The sequence below is a fragment of the Aptenodytes patagonicus genome, chromosome 12, assembly GCF_965638725.1.
Source record: "Aptenodytes patagonicus chromosome 12, bAptPat1.pri.cur, whole genome shotgun sequence".
NCBI classification, from domain to species: Eukaryota; Metazoa; Chordata; class Aves; order Sphenisciformes; family Spheniscidae; genus Aptenodytes; species Aptenodytes patagonicus.
Window position 1 is genome coordinate 5,608,307 of NC_134960.1, and position 25,478 is coordinate 5,633,784.

General features: G+C 42.5%; 2 protein-coding genes across 7 annotated transcripts in view; one reads left to right on the forward strand and one right to left on the reverse strand.

Annotated features, from left to right (window-relative positions):
• The first annotated feature begins 3,861 nt into the window (after positions 1 to 3,861).
• The window catches only part of HNRNPAB (heterogeneous nuclear ribonucleoprotein A/B), a 31,233-nt gene continuing 9,616 nt past the window's right edge, over positions 3,862 to 25,478 (forward strand). For 2 of the 5 annotated variants that reach the window (XM_076350370.1, XM_076350368.1), the window contains exons 1-8: positions 3,862 to 3,931; positions 4,057 to 4,351; positions 7,483 to 7,651; positions 7,736 to 7,894; positions 8,319 to 8,450; positions 10,194 to 10,302; positions 10,396 to 10,548; positions 10,627 to 10,711. In XM_076350370.1, coding sequence (XP_076206485.1) covers positions 4,095 to 4,351; positions 7,483 to 7,651; positions 7,736 to 7,894; positions 8,319 to 8,450; positions 10,194 to 10,302; positions 10,396 to 10,548; positions 10,627 to 10,697 — 1,050 coding nt within the window. In that variant the 5' untranslated portion in view covers positions 3,862 to 3,931; positions 4,057 to 4,094 and the 3' untranslated portion in view covers positions 10,698 to 10,711. Of the gene's footprint in view, positions 3,932 to 4,056; positions 4,352 to 7,482; positions 7,652 to 7,735; positions 7,895 to 8,318; positions 8,451 to 10,193; positions 10,303 to 10,395; positions 10,549 to 10,626; positions 10,834 to 10,966; positions 11,292 to 25,478 lie in introns of those variants that run through there. The other 3 variants (XM_076350369.1, XM_076350367.1, XM_076350371.1) reach the window with 3 other exon arrangements.
• On the reverse strand, positions 13,384 to 22,668 carry PHYKPL (5-phosphohydroxy-L-lysine phospho-lyase). Of its 2 annotated transcripts, XM_076350365.1 has the most exons (13): positions 22,603 to 22,668; positions 20,571 to 20,689; positions 19,551 to 19,710; positions 18,810 to 18,884; positions 17,871 to 17,958; positions 17,660 to 17,776; positions 17,368 to 17,450; positions 16,864 to 17,089; positions 16,443 to 16,597; positions 15,838 to 15,927; positions 15,488 to 15,618; positions 14,994 to 15,050; positions 13,384 to 13,563 (listed from the first exon to the last, which is right to left on the reverse strand). In XM_076350365.1, exons 1-12 carry the CDS (start codon positions 22,659 to 22,661, stop codon positions 14,998 to 15,000), a joined length of 1,356 nt encoding a protein of 451 aa, XP_076206480.1. In that variant the 5' UTR covers positions 22,662 to 22,668; the 3' UTR covers positions 13,384 to 13,563; positions 14,994 to 14,997. The 2 variants fall into 2 exon arrangements, 1 of the variants encoding a protein (XP_076206480.1); XR_012996377.1 differs by lacking the exons at positions 13,384 to 13,563; positions 14,994 to 15,050; positions 15,488 to 15,618 and adding an exon at positions 16,037 to 16,183 and having other exon boundaries at positions 15,875 to 15,927.

Below are 25,478 nucleotides of genomic sequence, written 5' to 3' on the forward strand. Positions count from 1 at the left end.
TATAAACAGGGCAAGACTCGGAGTAAACAGCAAGTTTGATAAAACAGCAAAATTAGGCCCAAGATCAGAAAGTCCATACACAAGTAAAAGTCAATTGAATTTCAGTCAACACCATGAACAATTATAGTAATTACAGGATTAAAAACAATGGCAAACAGAATGATGGGTTTTTTCTCAGCAGTAAATGTGTCATGTAAGGAGGATTACCTCTTGAGAAGGTATGTGTGTATTTTTCTTTCATTAACCATGGGCTTTGAGTGGGGAGTGAAATGCAAGACCAAAACCCGTCACAACCCAGACGGATTCTTTAAAATTACCTGTGGCATGATGGGGCCTGGTGAGACAAATAATAATCATCATAACCCATATTCTCAAGTTCCTCGGTCTTCGATGTCTAGATATGTGAAGAGTGACTTTGTTAGGCCAGCCACAGTTTTCAAAGCAGGCCGCTTAGCCAGTCCACAACCACATTGTTATCCTGCTGTTGGATATGGGACATATAAGGCATCAAATAGCTATTAAAGTGGGGCAACTGGGAATCACAGAGAGCCGTGGCAGTTGGGAACTGCTATTTGGAATTGACAGGATGAGAGATTGAGATGGACCTGACCAGGAGAAACGGGCAGTTGGACAAGAATACAGCTTTAAAGAAAGCAATGTTAAACAGGAAAAGGGTAACACGTGCCAAAGTACCAGTGCAAGGGCTATGAAAGGAAAGACGAGACAGGTTCAGCAAAGCAAGAAAGAGAACTGGGGGGGAAAAAAAAGGGGAAAAGAAAGAGAAGGGAAACATGGAGAAGTCCAAATGAAATGACAATCATTCAAGTCCCCAGCAAGGCTTGATCAAATACAAAGGAGCTGTTTGGGGCAGTGATCTTGCAAGGAAATTAAGTAATAGATGTATCACCAAAAGCACTCAGGTTACATCCATCAGCTGAGCCTAAACTTAAATGACAGACTCAGATAAACTGCTGCCAATTTCAGTTTACTCTCAGGTGCTGGTCTATAAACTTGTGACTTCAGTGCAGATGTATTTCTGCAGTCAGCTGCATACATAAAAACCTGCAAAAAGAAGGTGGACGGGGCACGAGGGTGGTAGCATTTACCACTTCAGCCATCCCAGCTAGATCAACCTGCAAATATCAGTTTGGCCTTAGTCCCCTGTAGTGACTTAAGCAAATGTGTGATATCTTCCAGTCGAAGCAGGCTAACAGCGCTGTATAAATGAATGCAGTCAGCTGGCAGACAGTGGCTTAGTTGTTTTTAATCACAAGCCGTACCTTTTCAGTACAGACCTGGTAGGTTTATAATCTAAGCCAAAGCTGCCTAAAAAAATCAAAATAAGTTCTCTTGCTGGATGTGGGGTAAGTTCCTCTGAGATGGTATAAATCAGGATAAAGAATATCTTATGAAAAATTTCTTTGCTTCTAACATTTTATTTAAAGTTCAATACAAGAAAAACAATTTTAAAAACATATTCTGATAAAGATGAGCATCTTTATCAGATAACATATACAACCCTGTCCTGCGGACATTACAATTTTCAAGTGTACTGGTTAAGTACTCTTTGTACTGTCTTTGCTAGACCTCACATCATATAACACTGTTTCATAAACTTTAGCCTAAAAAGCTGGTTGTAGAGCTTGTCCATAACGTACCCTACCCTGTCAGCAGACTAGGTTGAGATAAATATCTCTAAAGTTGTGGGCTATTGTAGCTTGGGCTTAAAGTGTGGCAGAATACTTACAAATTAGTATCTTTCACGGGTAGAGCACCTGGCTGACAAATCACACGTATTACACTATGCTCGTGTATTCTTGAAATTACTTATGTTGGGCACTTACTTTTTAGATTGCTTTGATACTTTTCCATTTGTGAGCAGCAAAAATGGGGTGGGGAGGGGGAGATTTACAAAAGCAAATGGCCACTATGACTGAGGATTTAAAATCCAGAAATTATAAGAAAATCGGTTGCAGTTCCAGTTAACAAATATGAGGCACTCTTGCTGCACGTGCGCATGGGCATCAAAGCAGAAAGCTCAGCTTGGACCAGTTAAAGTGATGCTCATGGCAAGTACCACAAGCAGCAAAGCAAAAGAGTGGCTTGAAATTCTTGGCTGTAGTGAGGGGCTATTTTTCATACTATCTCCCACTACTAAAAACAATTTCCTTTTTTTTCCTCTTCCCCTTCAGAGGTCTGGCTTATAGCCTGAAGCAATCAAAAGTTTTTATTAAAAAAAAAAAAAGGCAGATCAGGCCCTTACTGTGAACGTACCATGTTGATTTTGTGTTCATCTTTAACGCTCTGCTTATTGTACTGCTACAAAGCTTACAAAACCAAACATAATGTCCCCTGTTTTACCAAGTTCCTACTTCAGAAAATGAAGCCTGTAGAGGATAAAAAGTGCTCTAAAAGCAGTTCACTGAAGGACAGCCTGGATCCTTGACCAGATTACTTAACAACAAAATGTATCACCACTATTTATTTTTATTCACAAGTAGCTATGTGCACGCTTCCTGAATTGTAATAGCAGATGAAAACATGCAAGTTGAGCCAGAGGAGATATTTGACAGAGGGTGGAGCAAGCAAATAATAACGTGTGCATTCATTACTGCAGAAAGTTAGGTAATAATTGATACTTTTTACCCACAAGCAAAGGGCTTAACTTTTTCTAAGAAGCGACAGTAAGCTTTGGCTATCTATCCAAAAGCCAAACTCTGTCCCTTTGATGTGGACAAATGGGATATTTGGAATGGTATACTGTACAGGAATTTGAAGTATGATTACAAGGAGCAGTTGTCTCCCGCACTTTTCACACACAACTTTGTCAACAAGGCTGATATACCCTTGGGCAAAAGGAATTAAGGCCTAGGCACATGCTCAGGGCTCCAGCTCCCAGAGTTATGTAATACCCAAACCTAAGTTTCCATTAAAAACAACAAATTCTGGCCCTCTCGGTTGCAAAACCAGCGGAGCTGGAAACGTTAAGTAAACCTCTCGTGCTGGAGTAACTGACTCAGCGTACATACCACACCTTAAGTTAAACCGGTGCAACTCTGTAAGCAAATACTGCGCTCAAGTCGCAGGCGGGTTTCCATAACTTCACCGTGCGGGACCCGAGGGCCTGGGCTACCACAGCAGGGCTCCGGCGGGGCCGGCCTGCCCGGTGCGGCAGGAAGGGCTCTTCGCGGCGCCGCCGTTCGGGTCCCGCCGTGACCGAACAACGGAAGAGCGTTAGGAAAGCGCCGACTCTGTCTCGCCCGGGCCCTGCACCCTCAGGGGTTGGGTTTCCTCCCTGTCACGCTTGTGATTTTCGTGAAGCGCCTGGCGAGGACGGTAACGTTCGCCGGGGCGATGGGGCGGCCGCCGGAGGGGGCCCTTCCCCGCCCGCCGCACGGGGACAACGCGCCGGACCCGCGGGCCCCGAGGGAAGGCGGTGCTCCCCAGGCGCCCCGCGCCTCCCGGGCCGCTCTGGCAATAACGGCGCGACGGCCGCCCTCCTCCGCCCCGCAGGCGGGCCGCGGCCGCCCCGCGACGGGGAGCGTCGCCCTCAGCACTGAGGCGAGAGGCGCAAGGCCTCCGCGCGCCTTGCCTTCCCTCCCAGTCCCGCGGGCCGCCATTCGCCTCACCCCGGGCGCCCCGCCCGCCCCCTGCAGCAGAGCCAACAGGAACCGCCGAACGGCGTGAATGACAGGCGGCGGCGGCCAACGAGGAAGGTCCTTATTGCTGTGTGGCTGAGGCTCCGGCGGTATAAAGGCGGCCACGCGTTAAGGCTCCGGGCCGGAGAGTACGTGTCTCGGGGGGAGGAGAAGGTGGCGGCGGGGCCGGTGCGGAGCAGCCGAGCGCCGCGGGGAGGGGTGTCAGCTCCAGCGCGTGGGGGATTTTAATCCGATTCCGGCCGGCCCGGATTTTATTGGGAGCGGGTTTTAAAGTGAGTATGAGCGGCGCGGGATGGCGACGGCGGAAAAGGGGGGAGGGGCGGGACCGGACCGGATCAGACCGGCCCGGCGGGGGGAGCCGCCTCGCTGACCCGCGGGCCGCGCTCGTCTTTTGCAGGCGCCTGTCGTCCCTCTCGCCTCTGCGGACGGGGCAGCATGTCCGAAGCGGAGCAGCAGTTGGCGGCCGCCGCCGGCGCCACCCAGAACGGGCACGAAGCGGCCGAGAGCGCCGGAGAGCAGCAGGCCGAAACCGGCGGGGCTCCGGCGGCGGCGGGCGCGGCGGCAGCGGCGGCGACGGCGGGAACGGCGGCGGCAGGAGCCGGACCGGCGGCGGGAACAGCGGGGGCGGCCGCCAGCCAGAACGGAGCCGAAGGCGACCAGATCAACGCCAGCAAGAACGAGGAGGACGCGGGGTAAGCGCCGCGCCTCCCTCGGCGGGCTGAGGCGGGAGCAGGCCGCGCCCCCCCACCCCCGGGCGCCATGTGCGGCGGCGGAGCGCGGCCGCTAGGCCCCGGCGCGGCCCTTCGGCGGGAGCGGAAGCGAGGCGGGCGGCTGGCGCGCTCCGCCGCCCTGGGCCCCGCTCCGCCCGGCGGGGGAGGGCGGCGGGCGGCCCCGCTGCGGAGGGATCGGGCGGGCGGTGAGCCGGCGGCCCTGCAGCACCAGCGCTTCCTTTGTTCTGGAGCTGCCTTTTGTTGGCGCCATGTGGTGGCTGGGGGAGGGGCGGGGAGCGGGTTTGTTGCCTTCTCACGCTGTAAAATGGAAGGGGACTTACCTCGGCTCGCTTCGTATCCCGCGTTTTCCTCATCCTTTCCCTTTTTAACGAAAGGAGCGGATGGAAGGAGTCGCTTTCTGTCGGAGGCTGGGCTGGTTCAAACTTTCTGGGGATTGTGTGACCGATCGCCACCGGCGTCGGTGTAAATGCGAACATGTTTTGTGTAATGTGTATAAAAAAAAAAAATCCTGGCTTTGAAAGCTAGTCGGGGTAAGCTAAGTATTTTTGGAGGGAGTAAAGGAAAAACAGCATGATTGAGACGATGTGCGGTGTGTTTAAACCAGTAAGAGCGGTTTTGGTGTACTACTTTGCAGCATTGTCAGAAAACGGCTTATCTCTTGCGAGTGATTTCTGGAGGAGTCAGTGTAGTTTCGCTGTATTTTGGTAGTGGCATCCTTGTGCACGAAAGAGTAATTTCTTTCCTCACGCAGTTGGTTTGTTTATGAATATACATGCTTGACTTGAAAATTACCTGCCTGTTTGTCAAGTGGGTCTTTGTGATTCAAGCTACCCCATGTATTTAATTGGAACTCCCTTTGTTATCCCTGGGCCCTGAACTAGAGGGTCGGTTCCCTCAGGTTGAACAGAGAGCTGAAGCCACAGTAGCGTAATAGATTTTGGCTGTAAGGGAAAGGAGTAAGACTTGCACGAGGTTTCCTCGTACATCCAGCTAGGGCTGTACCTTTTGCAGACGCTAGAAGGATTGAGAACCAGGCCTTTTAGCTGTGTGTGAATTTTCTTTTTACTGTTTTTAGTATTCTGCCCTGAAAAGTGGGTGATACTCTTTCCCTTTCTCGCATAGGAGGTGACAAGTTTCAACCCCAAATCCAGGTGAAATGTAACTTCTAAGAAAAGCAGTTATTTAGAGAGATTGACCTATGTGGAAAATTGAGTGCTGTGCTAAAACAAGAGCTGTCCAAGGCGGAGTTCAGGGTGCTGACATTTTTGCTGAGTATTTTGTTAAGAGCTGAAACATGCTTTGATTTAGCTGCACTGATACACTTGGGAGGAAAAAGAGACTACATGTTAAGAGTGCAGTTGTCCGGTTTGTGTGGCCTCTGAAGGCAAAGCCTAATACTAGGCATTTGGTCTTAATTTCAAAGGCTCTGTATTGTGTTATTTAAATATATGTAGGTATCAATCATTTCAATTACAAAACGAAGGACTGTAAATTACAAAGTGTAATTATCTACTGCTGTGGTAAGAGGTGAATTTAGCATGTGGCAATATCTGTGTGTGTACTACAGCCCCAACCCGACGGCATAAAGCAGCTAAAGCTACCTCCAGACAAATTCCTGTCACCCTCCCCAACCATTGAATTTCTCTTGATCATTTTAAGTGTAGTCGATGACAGGGTATGCTATGGAAAACCACTGTCAGTCTGTACAGATTATAGCAGTCATGCTTGGTCAGTAAGCTGTTGTGATGAGAAGGAATCTGTCAAGTTACCTTTTCTTTCACCTGGTATTGAAAGGCTTGGTAAACTCTGTAAGGCCTTTTCTGTAAGGCTCTATTGTAATGGCTGCAAGCATGCAGACTTTACTTGCACCTTATGTATCATGCTGCACTTGTCGGTTAAGAGTGCACAGCTTGACCTTCTGAAAAAATAAGGGCTTAGCTTCCAAAGGATATGGTTTCATCCACTTTAAGGAAAAAGGCAAAAAAACCCCCACATACAGTTGTTTCTCATGTTGCCTTTTGAACATAAATGGATGCTAGTTCTAGCAAATCAAATTTACACATAAACACCAAAAGCCAATTTTATTTAAACAGTCTAGTTTCTAAAGTGCTGCTAGCTTCTAGTGCCAGATCTAGGTTGCCTCTAAACAGAGTAATGACAACTTAAACTGCTTTAGTCTATAGTTAGATAAAAAGGCTCGAATGCTTTTAAAAGCTTAGTTTGTTACCTTGGAAACCCTGAAAATAGAAAATACAGTTATGTTATTAGTGTTTTCATTTGAAGTGGGGCATTTGAAAAGTGCCTTATTGACTGATCTACGTTTTGTTTGTTAGCTTCACTTCTGTATTGCATGTCACTAGTATTTAGTTCTTTGAGATGCTTCAGGGGATATTTTGTGTGGGAAAGTGGGCAGGGAAGTATTGTATTGGCCTTTCATGACAGTAAAGGCTAATAGTGGAGATACTCCTGTAGTACTGATAAAGATAGAACTAGATGCAGTAAGCAGGAAGGAGTGCACAACACAGTAGTTAAGGCAGGTCCAAAGTCCCATCTGTTGTATGTGACTGTTCTTGGAGGTCATAGATACCTGGTTTAAATTTTGCAAATCGTTCTTAGAGCTAAAATTTTTACAGCTGTTTGTCCAAATCCTAAAAGAGCTCAAGTATTTTGCTTTTGATGCCTTATTCTATCCTCAATGCTTCCAAAGCAGTAGGAATGATCCTAGGTTCTTTCCAAAAACTGAGTTGGCAGTACTTGATAATCAATACTGCTTTGTTGCAAATAACAGAATACTGTTGAAAGAATGTAAGTTACTGGCGAGGAATATTTTAGGCAAGTTTTACTGTTTCTTATAGCCTGTGATAAACTTCAGGGTGCATTGTGTCATTCTCCCCCCTGTGGGGGGAATCCACCCTTGTGCACTCCTGTAGTATCACTCGCTTTTGACAAGATGCAAAAGCGTGTAACTTTCAACAGTTGGTCCCGTTTCTGACAATGCTGCTGAGGTTTGTACCACTGTGAGCATCTTGCTGCATGTGCTTTTCTGTGGTGCTTCCTGAATCTAAATAGCTCTTCTCTCTTTGAAATTTCAGGAAGATGTTCGTTGGTGGCCTCAGTTGGGATACAAGCAAAAAAGACTTGAAAGATTACTTCACCAAGTTTGGTGAGGTAACCGACTGTACGATAAAGATGGACCCTAACACAGGAAGATCCAGAGGCTTTGGATTTATTCTCTTCAAAGAACCTGGGAGTGTTGAAAAGGTGAATTTAAGCTTCGTATTTCAGATTCTTAACTTCTAGGGGAAACTTTTCAGCTTGAGTTAATCCTATCAAACTATCTTTCAGGTCCTGGAACAGAAAGAACACAGGCTAGATGGACGACTAATTGACCCCAAGAAGGCCATGGCAATGAAAAAGGATCCAGTGAAGAAAATATTTGTTGGTGGACTAAACCCAGAAGCCACAGAAGAGAAAATCAGGGAATACTTTGGAGAGTTTGGAGAGGTATGTAATGTTATCTTAGTAAACACTGAAACATATAGTCTCCAGTTGCTGTTTAGTTTACTAACAATTTGCAAGTTGCAAATTAAATTAACTTCAGATGTATCAAGCTTTCTGTAACTGATCAGAGGTTTCCCATCTTGAGAGCAAGGAAGGCACATACTGCACTAGATGCTTTCATTGCTAGTTAGATATTTAACTCAAACCATTTTATATGATGATAAAATTGTTTTTAAGAGTTGTAAAATGGAAACCTCTGGTCTGAAAGCCAATGTTAGTGTAGAAAGAATATTGCAACTTTGGTGTTGCATAATATGCATAGATAGGAAACTTTCCTTTTTTTATTTTCCATTTTACTATCCCAAATGCCATGTGCTTAACTGTTCTGCTAAAATACAAGTCTGAAAATAGTATTTCATGTCTTCAGATTGAAGCAATTGAACTTCCAATGGATCCAAAGACCAACAAAAGGAGGGGGTTTGTGTTCATCACTTTCAAGGAAGAGGATCCGGTGAAGAAGGTTTTGGAGAAGAAATTCCATAACGTCAGTGGAAGCAAGGTAGAAACTTTGACTTGTAGATTTTTGTCCCAAGTTATTAAGTATATCATAGGTTATGATATATATTAAGTATATCATAGGATTCCACTACATCTGTAATCTGAAAGGGATTTTGTAGACCTCTGATTTCAAGGTACCCAAATTACAATAAGGACAGCTTGCAATTTACCACAGGGTTTTTTTTTGCCGTAAGTTCAGTTGCAGAGGTTCTTTGCCAATACTTGCGGCTTTAATATTTGCTATGTTCTAGGGGCTTTTGTATGTAAAGTATCTAATTGCATTCATTAAATACATGTGGAAAAACTGGTTTATGTATCAGTCTAGCAATATAAGCCATTTCAACAGATACATACCTATTTTCAGCATAGAGCAGTTGCATAAATTCAAGGCTTACAGACACTAACTTTGTAAGCAGCTGGCTGAAACTGGCTCTGTCTGATACGGGGGCAGCTCCTGGTGTCTTGTCTCAGAAGCCTGCCCTGCAGCCCTCCGTGCTACCAAAACCTTGTCACGTAAACCCAATACAAGGATCCGGAGGGTAAATGTATGCTTATGGCAACTTGTACCTGGTCAGCCGGTTATGTGAACTACTGTGAAAGTGGTGTGAGATGCTCTGAATAGCTGACTGCTCATCTGTGGGAACAGCTAATAGAGGCTCATGTGTCAAGCTAATGAGAAGAGGACTGGAGGCAAATGATGTGTGCTGGCTAGAGGTGTCCCCTCTTCCCTTGCTCCATGGCCAGTGCTGACCATACGCTAACTTCAAGCCCTGTTAGATCTGGGTCATACTGTCTGACACACTGACTTAGATTGCACTCAGTTTAAGAGTGGTCTTGACACAGTACAGAATAAACTTTGGCAAACTTAATGCACTGATAGCTGTCAAGACACTGTAGTTAGCCGTAGTTTGTTTTCAGGAGAGACAAATGCTTATGTGCCAAGGGAGCTGAGAAATCATATCTATATCTTGTAACTATGGCTTGTTTTTGTGTCATAGTGATAATAAAAAGAGCAGGTTACCTTAAAGCTCCTGTGGTGAAGAATTCCAAGCCAGGCTTGCTCAGGTGCTGCTATCACAGGGAGTTATTCCTTTCATAGCAGCAGTAGCTTTCATTTCAGGCTGTGCACAGATTCAGGAACTAGGAAGCTGGCTGACAGGTTGAACTGCAGCTTGGGAACCTGTCTTAGAAATGTCAATTCTGGTTGTTTTTAGCTGTTATCAGTATTTGGTAAGTGATGATTTCAAGTGTTGGTAGGTGTACTGTACAGTCCAACACAGATGCTCAGTGCATAGGGTATATGAAGGCTGCCAGGAAAACTCATTCTGGTGCATTTTTCAGCCTTGTTCATTCAGCGCAGCTCAGGTGAAGTGGTCCAATAGCAACAGCCTCATCTTGGAGGTTGTGCCAGGATAGAGGGCAGCCTCGTGGCTCCTACAGGAGCAGTGGCTATGCTGAGGTGGCCTCAGCACCTCTTCCAAGGGGGAGTTGATAGTAGAGAATAGGCAGTATAAAATACTCTGAAAGCAGTGGCCTGCTTTGGATGGCCAACAGTGACTTACCGTTGCCCAGGCGGCACAATAAATCAGATGCTTCTGGATATGCATTAGTCCTGGCCACGTGACGGAGCACAGCATGTATACCTCCTTTGCCTCTAGAGTAACCTCTGGTTTTCCTAGGTGGTTAGGTTGGGTGCTGCTGCTACAAGACGGTATACACACTCTTCCTTGTTTTTTATTTTCAGTGCGAGATTAAGGTAGCACAGCCAAAAGAAGTATACCAGCAGCAACAGTTCAGTAGTGGTGGAGGAAGAGGTAGCTATGGAGGAAGAGGCAGAGGTGGAAGAGGCGGCGGTAAGTACTACACGCACTACTTTAGTATGGACACATTCTAAATAAGTTGTGTGTACTAAAATGGGATTTTGTGGATGGTTTTCCCTTCTATAGCTCAAAGTCAAAATTGGAATCAAGGTTATGGCAATTACTGGAACCAGGGTTATGGGAATCAAGGATACGGCTATCAGCAAGGTTATGGTGGCTATGGAGGCTATGATTATTCAGGATATGGGTATTATGGATATGGACCAGGCTATGATTACAGTAAGTAAAGAGAACTGTATTGGGTATAAGCAAGCGTAACTAATTAGCAGTTTAATGCATTTGTTTTCTTGTTCATAGGTCAAGGCAGTGCAAATTATGGGAAGACACCAAGACGTGGTGGTCATCAGAATAACTACAAGCCATATTGATCAAACTTATTCAGGTATGCAGTGGCATGGTCTCTTTTGGAAAATGACTGCATAGGTTTTGTATACAATGCTGTAGATGGATATTTCAGTTCTGTACCAAATTTAACTTTACAATAAATTTCTATGGCCTGTTAAATGTGCATCTTACTTGGAAGAGCTCCCTGGAAATGTTTTACATGTTTAATACTTACAGATAACTAGTTGTCTAGACAGTGTGGTGTGTAAATTTCAGCCTTGCTGAAGATATTAATTAATGATTTTATTAATAGGTTAAACTGAAACTGATTTTGAGGGTCTGCTTAAAGCTGCAGCTCTGCATCTAGGGACTGCCTCTTGGAGTTAACTATGGACTCTGCATTACTCCAGTTGTACAGAATGAGATGCATCTTAGGGAACCAGTGTCACTTTTCACCTTTTTATTTTGTATTGTTTTTGTGTCATACATTTCCTGTAATGGAAGTGTTAATTTTACTGTACTTTTTGGTACCTTTTTGGAATCTAATGTATTGTAAGGTATTTTACATGTGTTCTGATTCACCATGACATGGATATTGAAGCTATCCTAGCTTTTGAAATAAAAAAGGCGTAATCTAGTGTCTTGTGCCATTCTTCAGCTTATGTATTAGTAAAACGCCAGTATACTGTTCCCAGAAATTAGTTCATGGCAGTACCTTGATAGACGAAGAGTTGTGATAAAATGTTTTTAATCTTAAAACTAGAAGGCTGTTGTATTGGTAGTTGTGCTCACTTGCAGTTAAGTGGCAGCTAAGAACTGCAGTCATTTCTGCCTGGAGGTTATGGAAGAGAACTGGGGTGGAGAGTCCCAGGTGTTGTGGAGGCTGTGCTGGCATGCTGGTGGCTCATGTTCTAGACAAGTACAGAGGCTCAGCGTAACTGTGTTAGTGTCTGCATTGTAGGGCTCTGCTAGGAGGAGCCAGAGGCATGGGTTTCAGGCAGGGCTTGGGAGTCTAGACAGCATTGCAGGAGGAAGCTAAGAGGTGTGCAAGAAGCTAGCTGCTCTTCCTTCATGTTTCACTATCTTGAGTCTGAGACTTTTCTACACGTTCTTAGTAGTATGTATACCTGCCTTGAAAGACAGGTTAGACAGACATTAAATTACCAATGCAAAGTCTGCATTTTTGCAGCCTTTTTGGGTATCAAAAAAGGCTAAAGAACCTGCACTAAAGTTGTGGGAGGAAAAACAACAGAGCTGCCTCTAAAGAGGCAGCTCTTTCTCTAGAGATGAGTGAGCAGCTGGAAATACGCTCTCATTTCTTGCCTAGTTTACCACTATTTTAAGGCAATAACTATCATGTGATTTGCCTCTCTTGCTGCAGAATAGTCCCAATTTCAGATTTATAAATAAGTAGCAAGTGCTGCTGCACAAAGTAAACTTCTAATCTTTGTTGCAGTAATCAATTTGATTTTTACTTTTAAAGCTAAGATCTGACAATTATTTTTCTTGTAATAAATTCTATTTGAACAAATGGGAACCAGAAGTGGAATCAAACCAAGTAACTAAGACAATATATAAACAGATGTTACTAGTGACCTTTTCACTTTTTTTAACAAGGGATGCAGCTATTCCTGCAGGGGTTATAATATACTGCTCCCTGCTGGCTGTCCTTGAAAAGAAAAACTTGCTGTAAAGTTAGAAGTCTGTAAGACTTTTCTGGGGTTAAGTGGAAATCTTGAGTATAAAAAAGATGCAGCAGATTTTAAATCTGATAGTTGACACAACAACTTTACAGCTGGAGTATGTAACCTAATGCCCAACTTGCAAATAAAAAAATTGCAGACCTCTGAAACATGAGTACAGTATTTAAGTAAGTATTACTGTCTCAAGATTTAAAATTGAAATGCTTTACTCTGTTGCATCCTTTTACTTGTTTTCTTATGAAGTAAGGGGTAGCGGAATATTTTTTCTAGAAAACAGTTTGCCCTCCAACAGGGAATTTGCATAGTATCAGGACCATACTGCTGCAGTATTTCTGGCTAGTGTATTAGCAATAGTTTGTCAGCTGGCTGTTACGTTGGTGCTTTTTGGAAGTAGGTTCTCAGGTAATGCTTCCTTGACAGGTGATGTGGCCTTAAGCAGAAATTGAGGATACTGGTACTTAAATGCAGAGCTAGCTTTCCCTTTCTTCTTTGCATGGAAAGTTTGTGATACAAAGAACATGTAATTGCCTAGTGAAAGCAAGGGCTTGTACACAAGGTTGTTGCTTATGGCTGTTATGTACTCTTAATTTACTAATCCTACTTGGATATTTCTTGAGGACAGAATATTTTGTAAGAACTGGTTTGGGAGCCATGGCCCTCAGCTGTCTGTTCCTCATGCATTTGTTGTGAATTCGGGACTGAAGTTTTTGACTTAATCTGGTCACTGAGACTATATATTTGTTGAATATAGTGCTTCTAGGGACCTTGTTATGAAACTGGCTACTGAAACTGGTCAGAGGAGCCTGGGAAGGACTGAGTGTACTGGCAGCTAGAATGGTGTTTGCATAGGTAGCAGCAGATATAAAAAAAGAGAACCCATTGGCTCATCTTAATTTTCAAAAGTCATAATTGAAAGAGCATGAATTTAGAAAATGTAGTTTATAGTAGCTACTAGAAATACATTCCTTTATAATCAGTTTTAGATATGCTGTTTTAAATAAAAGCCAATTCCACACTTCTGCCAGAGTTGAAACAAGCTCTTGTAAAATTTATTTCTTCTAAAGTTTTTACTAATAACAAGATAAGTTACCTTTCATTTTGTTATTTTCAGTTATGTGGTCTAAGACATGCTAGGATGAAGATTAAATGTGCATTATTATTGTAGAATAATGTTTCTTAGTAGCAGATCTTGAACATTGTCTGAAACCTATGGAAAGAAAATAATGTTTTTTTGTAAAAGCATCATTAAAAGGAACCTACTTGATTGCCTCATTTTCGCTTACATTATATGTAAGTGTCACACTAGTACTGTACTTAGTAAGAGGCTTTTTGTGTTCTTGGTTTCCTGTAGAAAATAAAGGCATTTTTCTTGCTTAGTTTAGATTGCAGACAAGCACATTAAGTCATTAGGCCTTTAAGTTAAACTGGCACTGTTGAGTAATCTTTCTGTTCTCAAGAATAAGTAGTACAAACAGCTGTATGTCTTTCCATTAACTTGCTAAATAAAATACTAACACATTTTTCTTGTGCCTGCTATACTAATATTGCACTGAACTAAAAGCATGTTTCTCCTTAGCTCAGGGCCATAGCACTGTGAATCTAGTATGGTGGTTGAGGTGATCAATGATTGCATTGATTACAATGATTATATTAGGTACCTTCCCATCCAGGTACCTAGAGTTTTACTGGGCACTCAGTTAAAAAACACTCAGTTGGTCTTTTAGTCCGAGTAGGTTCAAGAAGTACTAAGTAAGTGTACCAAAGGGTGTTGTTACCGAGGTGTTAACTGTAAGCGTACACTGTACTCATGTGTGTGGCAAAATGAGTGGCAGCTAGATGTTCTCTGTAAGCAAGCTATAAAGGGACCTCAACAGATACTAAGATTTACAAGGCTTGGAAGACTTAATAGGACTCAGTCTTACTGATCCTCACAAATTTCTGAGTACAGGGGTAAATTGGTGCTTAAGCATGAGATAAGTCATGAACCTGAAATGATCCTATGAAATAGTAAAAAATGCTCAAGAGAACAGAAGGCAATACTATGTCAAAGTCAACTGTTAAGTAAAACAAGAGCTATAGTAGTAAAAGTACTGTTTATAGCTCTTCATAAAGCTGTTGGCATAAGTGGAGGTTCCCAAATTGTGGCATGCAGAATATAGAGTGTTCCTGCCCTTAAGGGCAGTTAAGGGGAGACTTGCTGAGAAGTAGTTACGCAGCTGCAACAGCATCTGTCTGGAGACTTAAGACACTGAGCAGCTAACATAAAAGCTATGTTTTTGTCTTGATGTGCGTGTCACTTGCATGCCAAGGGTTAAACCCAGTCACTCTTAAAGCTTCCCAGCATGCTTTAGTGGTAGGCCTTTCTGGGACATGTTGGACCTAGCCTGCAAACAAATGAATACATATAGTGTTACTAGAAGTAACACTGTCAGACTCTGATAGAAGGTAGCTGTGAATGCCAGGTGTACACAAGTCTGGTTCATTGCTTCTAGATTGCCAGAAATTCCTGCAAACTAATTCCAGGTAAAAGCATCTCTGAGGAAACTTGGTCCTGCTCTACTGCCAGTGACAAAGCTTGTGAAGTTACGTTTAGGAACCTTGGCTCTTACATAGTAAAGGGTGAACATAGATAAATACCTGGTCAGGTAGAACAAGTGGATGTTTTCTGTTGGTTCAGACATTCTTTTTCCATATCTGGAGGGAGAATAAGTAACAATTTAGCAAACTCATGACTTCGAGATAAGTTTTTGGACTAACTTTGTTAATACTGAGTGTGCAGAAGTTGTATAAAAAGCTAAAGTGGCAAATACACACAGATTATGGCTGTCAAGAATGAAATTTGGACAGCTTTTACCAGTTCCCCTTGTTCAGATGGGTAAACACTTCAACCTCTGCCAAAGCAAAGCTATTTTAAAAGGCATATGCATCTGCAGAGTAGAGCTTTGTTAAAGAACTTTAAAACAGAACAATTTAGAAGTGAAGGCTAAACTTGCATTGACTAAGACTCATTTTCCCATGTCTATGCATCTATCATCTGAGCTCTATTTTAGCACTTCTGAAAAGCAGACTCGGCACTGAGTTTAAGGCAGTCCAACAGCAACCCTCTATAAGGCAGTTTCAATCTGTACTACCTGTTAGTAGTTTGTCAATTGTGTCCACAACAAATTTTGCATCCTCCATATTGAAGCACATTGGAGGCTTGAATTTAAGCACATTTCTTCCTGGCCCATCTGTGCTCAGTAGAATATATTCTTCCTTAAGTCTGGAAAGAGCAATAACAAAGAATTATGTTTACCTTTGCATGTAGTTCAGAAAAACTTACAAGCATCAGCATGCAGGGTGTCCAGACAATGCCTTTCTGCACTGACTGGTTTCTTTTTCTGCCACTTGGCTAAATTTTAACAACAACTGAGTGGCAAGGTTACTTAGTAATTGTGTGCTTGCCTTGCACATTGAGGAACTACATGATTGTCTCTTGTACCTTGTTATGAGATACTCTGCTTCTGCTGTGGCCGGGGTCCTTTCTGCTTGATCCTTGATTAAGTCCACTCCAATGAATAAGCCAGAACCCCTTTAAAAGAAATAAAAATAGTCAATCTTTGTCAGAGGAAGGAACTGCAAGTGAACTAAAAAAACTGAGAAGTTTTTGTTAGACCAAACCTTTACTGCATGAGAATTACCTGATGGTTGGCTAGTGATAGAAAAGGTATTGCTGTTCTGAAGAAATGTAGTAATACAGTACAGACTTTCATCTGCTCAGAATGCCAGCACCGGCCATGATGTTAAACATATTTTCCATCCAGGTCATTAATTCTGTTCTTTATGCACTTGAAGTAAGAGTTCAAACAGGAAAGTGAATTCCTTTAACAACTAATAAATCAGTAAAGCAGTACTGGCCTAGAGTGGCAAAGTATATCAGACTTTTGATAAGCTCAAGTTTGTTTTAATCTAATGTACAGCAGGCTGTTGAGTTTTGCTGAAAACACAGATTTAATGAATTTCTTAAAACCACATCAGTTGGATTAAGTAGTTTGGCTGACTGAACCAAACAAAAAGCAGCTAAAAATGTAAATAAGGCACTGATACCTGACATCACCAATGATGGGATGCTTGATTTTCTGCTCCTTGAGTAGCTTCATCAAGAAGTTTCCTACTTCTGTGGCATGAGCCTGAAGGTGTTCCTTCTCAATCACATCTAACACAGCTAATCCAATCGCACATGAAACAGGGTTTCCTCCAAACTGAGTTCAGGAAAAGAACACACATAGCCAGGGAAAGGGAAGAAAGATGCCATCTTGTCACTGAAAGTGTAGCCTCAGTGATATAATGAGCATTCTGCCATTTATATCAGATGGAGCCAGTAAATAGAAAGTTATATACTAGAAAGATAGAAATAATTTAAACAGTAACTGTGTGGGTAATAAAGATAATAAAACACTGCATGATTATCTAATTTTAATACTTAGACTCTCATAGAGAAGGAGAGTTTGGTCAACTTTTTACTTACTGTATTAAAATACTCTACTCCTGTGGCTGCAAATGCTTCTGCAATTTCTTTTGTTGTTGCTACACAGGCAATAGGGTGCCCATTTCCTATTGGTTTCCCCATAGTGACAATATCAGGTATAAAATCTTCTCCTTGAAGCTGGAATGCCCAAAAGTGCTTGCCGACTCTGCCAAAACCAACTTGAATTTCATCAGCAATAAATACACCTCCTGCCTTGTGCATGTGCCTGTAACGTAACAGATTGTCTCTTAAGAGGAAACAGGACATAATATTTACTGTTTAAGAACATGCAGAAAGCATTACTTTGTAAACTTCCAGGCCTATATTCTGTTTCACATGTTTAAAAGCAGGTCTTTGCCATAGAAACTTTACATTCTAACATGAAGGCATAGGCCATTTCCTGCCTATCAAGCTATATGCTACAGCAGGCAGAGAAATTCTTTATCATCTATATTTAGCAAGTATGTTAAATTTAAAAAGTTAAGATAATGAATGACCACTTACTCTGCAACCTTCTGAAAATAGCCTGCTGGTGGAATGATCTGACCACCCACGCTTGGCAGAGATTCAACAAAAAATGCAGCAACCTGAAACACATGTAGCATGTAATGTTTTGAACCCAATACAGAAAGTTGTGGAAATTGCATTAACAATTAGCAAGCTCTTTGTCATTAGATGGTTCTTGCGTGCTTTTTGACAAGTCCATACCACTTAGCTCAGTAATCCTGAATGGCATTGACAGTCAACCATGCTTATTTCTAAGACAAGACAAATGGATAAGGAAATCACTTTTTACCTTTCTGCCTCTCTTATGTGCTTGCTCAATAATATTTTTTACTTCATTAGCATAGGCGGTTACTGAATCTTCATGGTCTTCTCTATAAAGTCCTCTGTATGTGTCTGGAACAGGAGCCTATACAAAGGAACAGTATCCTATATTCAGTATATGTTAAATAAGACTTCATTAAATTGACAAGTAGTTGATAGTTACAGGCTGAAGTACATACCACGTGGACCCATTCCTTTTGTCCTTCTAGATTCCTGAATTTATATGGGCTTATGTCAATCAAGGATGTCAGATGTCCATGGTAAGCACTTAAAAAACAATTAGCAGAACTAGACAGTCATTTCCTCAGTATCAAGAGTTCTTTAGGATTAGCATTCCTGGTAGCCAAAGAGTAGCTAGGCTCTGTTACTTGGTGGGAATACAGTCACACTTAAGCTGAGAAAAGCTCTGAGATTTCTATCTATCACCTTAGTAGTATTTGGATTTTTTTGCACATCTGAATATAGGGGATGCAGAGGGACAGTACTTCTTGTCACTGGTTTGCCAGGGCCAGTGACTAGAATCACAGCAGTGTAAGTCGTGAGCGGTATTACAAGATTGCAGAACAAGTGGAAGGGATGTGTCTGGCCTATGTCTGAGTATTCTCCAACGATGGAGTTTCCAGTCTCTCTGGGCATCCGGTTCTAATATTTGACTGCCTTCATGGTAAAAAGAGTTTTTCCCTATGTATCACCAGAATTCCTCAGGTTTCAACTTATGTCTATTGGCTTTTTTCCTGTCGCCATACATCTTCAGGCCTGGCTCCATCTTTTCTGCTCCTTCCCATTAGACAGTTGTAGTTACAGTAAGATCTCCCTCTAGCTGTCTCTTACAGCTGAACAAATCCAATTTTCCTGAACTCTTATGGCTCCCTACCCGTCGTGGCAGGCCACTGCTGGCCTCCTTCCAGTATGTTAACGTCTGTTGGGTACTGGAGAGCCCAACCTGGACACAGTTCTCTGGGCTGGTCTCACAAATACTGAACAGAGGGGAAAAAAATTACTTCCCTCAACTTCGCGATTACAATCTTTTTACTACAACAGGTTTTCAGGAATGCTCAGACAGCAGACCAAAACTGAGCCTTGTACCCCACAGTAGATAAAATTGCCAATATACTTACTGGTCTAAAACTATAACATCTTCATGTTTTGTATACTGTCGTGCCAATCTTAGGGCAAGATCGTTAGCTTCAGATCTACAATTGAAAAATTTGGTAAGTGTTTCATTGTGGACATCTGAGTTTTGAAATTCTGACCTCCCTTGCAATGCTGTTTGCATCTGCAGAGAACAGACAGAACTCAATGCATGTTACATACAGATCCCTTAGTAATCAGCACTCATTAGGTAGGATTGTTCACCAGAACAGGATCCATCTAAAAAACTGGAGTACAGAAACTACTTTGGAAGCAGGGGGGTTTTTTTGTTTTTTTTTTTTTAAAGCTGTAGTTTGCTTGGGAACACAACCCCTGCCCCAAGCAGAAAATATGCATTGTTACATTTAATTTTGATAATAGAAGTAATTCCCAGTTCAGAAGACAAGTCAGACCAGAAACTAATACAGTAAATATTTACATTAATGTTTTGTAGTCCAAGGCCTTATAAACAGAATAAAACCCTTCTTAAATAAAGTGCTAGTTTATTTTCCCGATAGAGAGCTTTCTAAACATGAACTTCAGAGTCACTGAAGTTCTAAAAAGGACCACAGTTTCTTCAAAAACAAAAATCCCAAACCATGTGGTTTGTCAGTATCTAATCATCCACACCAGACCATGCAGTTAGCTGTTGATAATAAAGTATTTTACTTGTCTGTATATAATGAGTGAAAACAGAGTATCCATTCTAATATACCTCACTTACTTACCCTGAATTCAAAAAATAAAAGATGCATAACTTCTTGGGCAGCGTTTTTGAAAGTCTCTCTGCATAATTGACCAAGTTGTCATGAAGATAACGAGAATTTGTATTTAACAATTGATTTTGTTCATGGGCTGCTTTTACTATATCAGGGTGACAATGTCCAACTGCAAGAGAGCGTGGACAGTAGTTTGAGAGTTCTTCCATATTACACGTGGTGTTCATCAACAAACGCATCCTGACTTAACACTTAAATTTCTCTATTAGTACAGAGCTGTCTTCACTGATGATCGTATTCGTCAGTGGGGCATTAATGATATTGTCAGCAGAAGACAATGTCGGTACACCTTGAAAGCTTTCACTTAAAACTTTCTTTTTTTGCTCAGAAAGTTTGAAATTGCCTGGTACTGTATTTTATAGTTTGTAGCTGAATACTGGAAATTGATATGCTAAAACAAATAGTGTCTAATTTAGTATTTGGATTTAGACATTTGAATAATTTAGGTAGGGGTTTGGGTATGTGCAGGTTAAGCTTTACCATCAAAGAATTATTAGCCCTGCTACGTGCTAGTGACAGCACTGACCGTTCAGAGAGATTTCAAACACTGTAAGAAAGAAACAGCTACTTCATAATATACAAATAAGGCACCACGCTGAGCAGTGGTCCTGTGACAGAACCCTTATCAGTAACTTGTACAAATACAACAAACTGTCAAGCCATTTGTTAGTCTTACAGTTAGGTGCTTTACTTGAGCTTTCATGGGAAAAAAAAATCTGTAAATTTTAGATAAGTATGTTTCTAGGAAGACAGATCAGGAAGCAAGTCTGGAAAGCATATTCATGCACGCAGAAATTCAAATATGAACCGTAATTTCCCAAACTGTAGGCTCAAGAGAGGTTTTTTCCCACCTTTCCAATTAAACAACCCCTCCCCCAACACAATGCAACAGTGGTAAAAAATACTGATTGTTCCTTGTTCTGCTTAGAAAAACATGGTATCAAATAACGTGACTTTTAACTTACTTACCATGAGCAACATTGTTTATGCAGTCAAGGTACCGTCTTCCATTCTCATCATACATATACTGGCCTTTTGCCTTTACGATCTTCACTGGATCATTAGAAAAAAACAGCTTGCAAGAAGAGCTATGGCAAGCATCAGAAAGCAAAAAAATCTTAGTGAATTCTGAAGGTCGCATAGTTTATTCCGCTGGTAATATTTTCAGTTCAGTCAGTTAATCAGGAGAAAGACATTTCCCCAGTTTGCCAGCATACGCTGTCATCCTGCTTCTGGCCCCTAAAACAAAGCCTGGGATGGGGAAGGGAACGGGCCTTGCGCTCTGATCAAGTCAAATTTTGTTAGACTTGCAGGGAAAAAACACACTCCAGAACTCAAAATCCTTCACTAGGAATCTAACCACAGCCCACAGATAGCACTTACCTCTATGGTTTCATCTGAGTTCCTTACCGTATACGCTGTCTGCCCTTCATGTTCTTGAAACCTCTTTGGTGCCTTTCGCTTACCTTGTGATCGTTTTTATTATATTCTTGCTATTCTTGCCAAGATCCTGATTTTTCCAGATAGCATGGTGGGGGTGATCGTTACATCCGTATAAAGCTTCTCTAACCTTAGCTGGAAACTTGAGTGATTTTTATAAGGCTGAGTCTACTTAAGTGCATTTGTTTTGTTTCACTTTTCAAATAAATTGCCAAGCAAGTAAAATTAAAACAGGTCTGCCTAAGTAGGAGTTGCAGAGATTTGACTCTGAAGGGCAACGCCAAACTTCCATGCTTCATTTAGTAAAAGATTGCTTATACAAAAATAAAATAATTTGACCATAAATACAAAGCTGTTGTCAAATGGACAACAAAAGACAATGATAAAATAAGAGAACTGCTTCAGTATCCCTCCCCTACAGGAATACCTGTACTTTCTGTGTGAGCTGGCAGTAGAATGGTAAAACAGTCAGGTTTTTTTTTTTTGGTAAGCTTATCCTGACTGTTCAAGAGATGCTGGGCCTTTGTTCCCAGTAGCAGGGCAAACCAGGTACAAAAAGATGAAATGCGCAGAGTGGTATTCTTTAGGTTTGTGTAACTGGCACAATTCTAATTCCAGCATTTACTTTCAGCCCAACTTCTGGATTCATAAAACATATAAAGATGAGAGTAGCCTTGGTTTTGAATATATATAAGGTACAATATGAAAGCATTCCTACAGTTAAAGGTAACAGTTCTGCTGCCATTCCTGGTAGCAGTCTACAGAACTAAGAATTTTTTAGGTCAGTTGAGGCAATACAAGTAATGGGAAGTTTGGAACTGAGTCTTGTACTTAATTCTGTCAAACTGGGCAGACATACGTTGTTAATTCTGTCACGTTTTTGGTGTAATAAAAAGTTTTCTGAAAGACAGGCTATAATAGTAGGTCAGCCTAGGTCAGCCAGAACCTCTGCCTAGCCCAACATCGTCTGGCAGCACCACTGCTGAGCCTCCAGCAGTTCTGCAGGTGGGTGGGTTCAGCTCCACGTCGTGCTCTCGGCTAAGCTGACAGGAAATGCTTTCTAAGCAGTTTAAAGTTTAAACAGGCACGCTAGATATCGTACAGGTTTTATACTTTAGTTTCGTAACCCCCCTCCTTAAGAAATGCTAATTACTGTTAGTTACACCAGTAAAATCGGGCTTTGCACGCCAACAGCACTGACTTTCCCCGTGATGTTGCTAGTTTAAACCTAAATTCTGGCGAGGCAGGAGCTCGGTTGCTTTAGCCCCGGGAGCAGTCGCGGCGTCCGAGGGCCAGGCTCGGAGCAGCCAGAACTCGCCGCTGCCGACCTGCAGGGGGGACGCCTGCGGGAGGCCGCGCTGGCTGCCCCGGGGGGGCCCCGCTCCCCGCCTAGAGCCGAGGCCGCCGCCGGGCTGCGGTCGGTGGCGCCCGCAGGGCCGGGGCCGGCAGGAAGCGGCCCTGCAGCCACGTCAGGCGCCCCGCGGCGGGACGGGCAGCCCGGCGGTAGCGGTCTCCGCGCCCGAGGGGCGGTGCCGGCGCCTCCCCCTCTCGCACCACTTACCCGATGAGCTGCCGCCGCAGGGCCAGGGTCTCCTGCCGGGAGCGCTGCGCCGGTCTCATGGCCGCTCTCGCCGCCTCGGAGGGGCCCGGGGAGGTGCCGCCTCCCTCGGAGGGCGGCTCGGGCCGGGGAGGGGCCCGTCCCGCCCCGCCACCGCGGCGCCCCCTGGAGGCCGCGCCGAGCTGCTGGCGCAGCGCTGCCCGCGAGCGCTGGTGCCGCCTTCTGTCGGGGAGCGGGTGGTGTAACGGTGGGACCACTGAGCGCTGAACTCGGAGCGCCTTACCGTGACATCCAGCAGAAGCTGCAGAAGGACGCGGGCATTGCACGTCTGTCTGCTCGAGCAGCACTGTTAACTGCGCACCTCCCTTGTCATAGAGCCCAGCCCCCGACCGCCCAGCCGTTCCCAAATAACATCCACAACATAGCTTCAGGCAAGCTGATTCCACGAGGAGTAGAACAGTAACTCACCAGTGCTTTGAGGCTCCTCTGGCTGTGAGGCTGGACTCTTCACTTACAGCATCGGGAGTGGTGACTTCATCTCCGAGGTCCCATAGCACAAATGGGGGCTGCATCCACTAGGGTCCTGCAAGGCTGCTGGCAGCTCATGTGGAAACTGTACCTCATGGTGTTACACCTCTGGTGGTGGCATACGGCCCCAGGTCCCACTCGGTTGCCAGGCACCTCAGAGGTAGTAACATGTTTTTGGGGGCTTTTCAGGATCGTTATTACAGCTATATCATAACACTCTTCTCTTTTGAAATACTTACACATCGAGGAAGTTTCTTTTACAGTTGAAAATAATTTGAGGTGGTAGCCTAGGTGTTACAACTGTATTAATTGTTCAACACATACTTCACTATTTAAGAAAAAGTAAACCCAAACCATTTATATTGTTGTACTCTTGTGTTTGGTTGGTGACAGATAGGTAGACCTGACCGACTACTTAAGAGCAAATCCTAGGATAGGCAATAGTTAGGATTAAAAGAGGAAATGCTATCATCAGATTAGAATGGTCGTTCCTCCATTCCTGTTTGATTGGAATTACTTAAAGAAAAATAGGAAGATAAAGAACCAGAAAGGATGTTCTGGGATGGGTTGAGTCCTCTGCCACTGTGGGTGTCGTATCCTATAACTGAGTTCATAAACTTATCAAGCTTCATTCTAAAAGATGCCAGATTCTTTTTCCTTCCAAGTACATGTTCAGATTCTTTTGTTTTAAACTGACAACATCTGTTAAGGCAACTCCAGAAAATGGAGTAGACCCTTTTAAAACTACATACTTGGCAGACTTTGTTGCTGACTAGATATAGCCACCAATATCCCTAGTTGCAGTTACTTCATAAACACAGGAGCAATTTAAATTTTGGGTAATGTGGAGAATCCAAAACCAAATTGCTATGCACTTAAAGTTAGATTGAACTTACGGAGTCAAACTCAGTTGTTGCATAAAAGTCGTGTTTTAAGTAACGAAAGACAGTGGAGGAAAACTTAATAATGGCTGTTAATCTTTATTTGAACTCTTGTCTGGTTAAGATATTTAGTAGCTATTTATAATAACAACTTGAACATTTACAATTTGGGAAGTTTATTCTTGGTTACAAATGCAGAGTTCATTATACATATTCACACAAATGTAAAAGCAATCTGTACAGAGAGACCATTTTTTAAAATCTAGTCTTTGCTTTTATTACAGAAAGCACAAGAAAAAATATTTTTGGAGGTCTCAAGCTAATGTACTGTCCATTACAGCTTTAAACTAGAAATACATGATGCAGTACTAATTAATACCATTTTAACATGTTAAAACAATGGATAAGAAATACTGTTATTAATGCCTTCATTTTTAAAGTAGTTGTTCCCCAAAGAAATGAGTAAATAGAATACTTTTCATGGCACATACGTGATTAAAAATTACAAAGAGTTTGCAAATAGAGATGTTAAGTACATTTTCTTTATTTTTAATATCTATATATATTTCTTTTTAAAGGTGATACATTTTACAGAGATTTAGTCAGCTTTGTATAAAATATCATGTAGATACATTCAAAACAAAACTAATTTTCGCAAGGTGTCCAAACTGCACACACACGCGAATAAGCCCTTTCTCCTCTGAACAGCCTTACTGGAGTGATGCAACCACTCACATAAATAAGGGACATTTGCATAACATGGTAGAGGATTAAGCCCTATCAGCATAATTTTAAAACAAATACGGGCAGATAAAGCACACGTTACATGTATTTTTCTAAACTGTATACAAATAAGTGAGATTTTAATTTAGATTTTAAATACCAGCAGGTACAGCTTCTCAGATTATGTTGTTTCAGAAATGCTAGCGTACATGCCAGTTTTAAAATATTTCTATGTCCAAAGTAACTTAATGCAACAGAGCAGGTGGCTTTCAGTTTTGACTGTGGTGTTTTGTGCTGAACATTCATCATATTGACTATTTTTGATTGTTTTTTAAGGTACCAGAAAAAAGAACCCCAAATAGTAGCACAAAAAGTTGCTACATTATGAAATTGTCTATAAAACTCTACTACTCTGCCTATGAAACTAACCAGCAAACGCAACAGGACTCCAACTCGCATTCTAGCTGATGGCAATTTACTACCTCTTCTGCTTAATTTGGAAATTTAGTGGGTAACGTGGGTGCTTTTGCTTTGCAAAACCAGGTCCTGATCTTTTTATGTAATTGCAGAAATGCAAGTTTGATATGCACCCACCTATACTTAATAACATCATGTAAAATGCACTTTTCAAAGTTAAGCATACAACGCAGTGTCTAACAGCATATAAAAAAGCAAGCAAGTGGTATTAGTGTCATTTACAGATACTTGGGACATCCCCATTTTAAGTTTCTGTTCATTATTATCTAC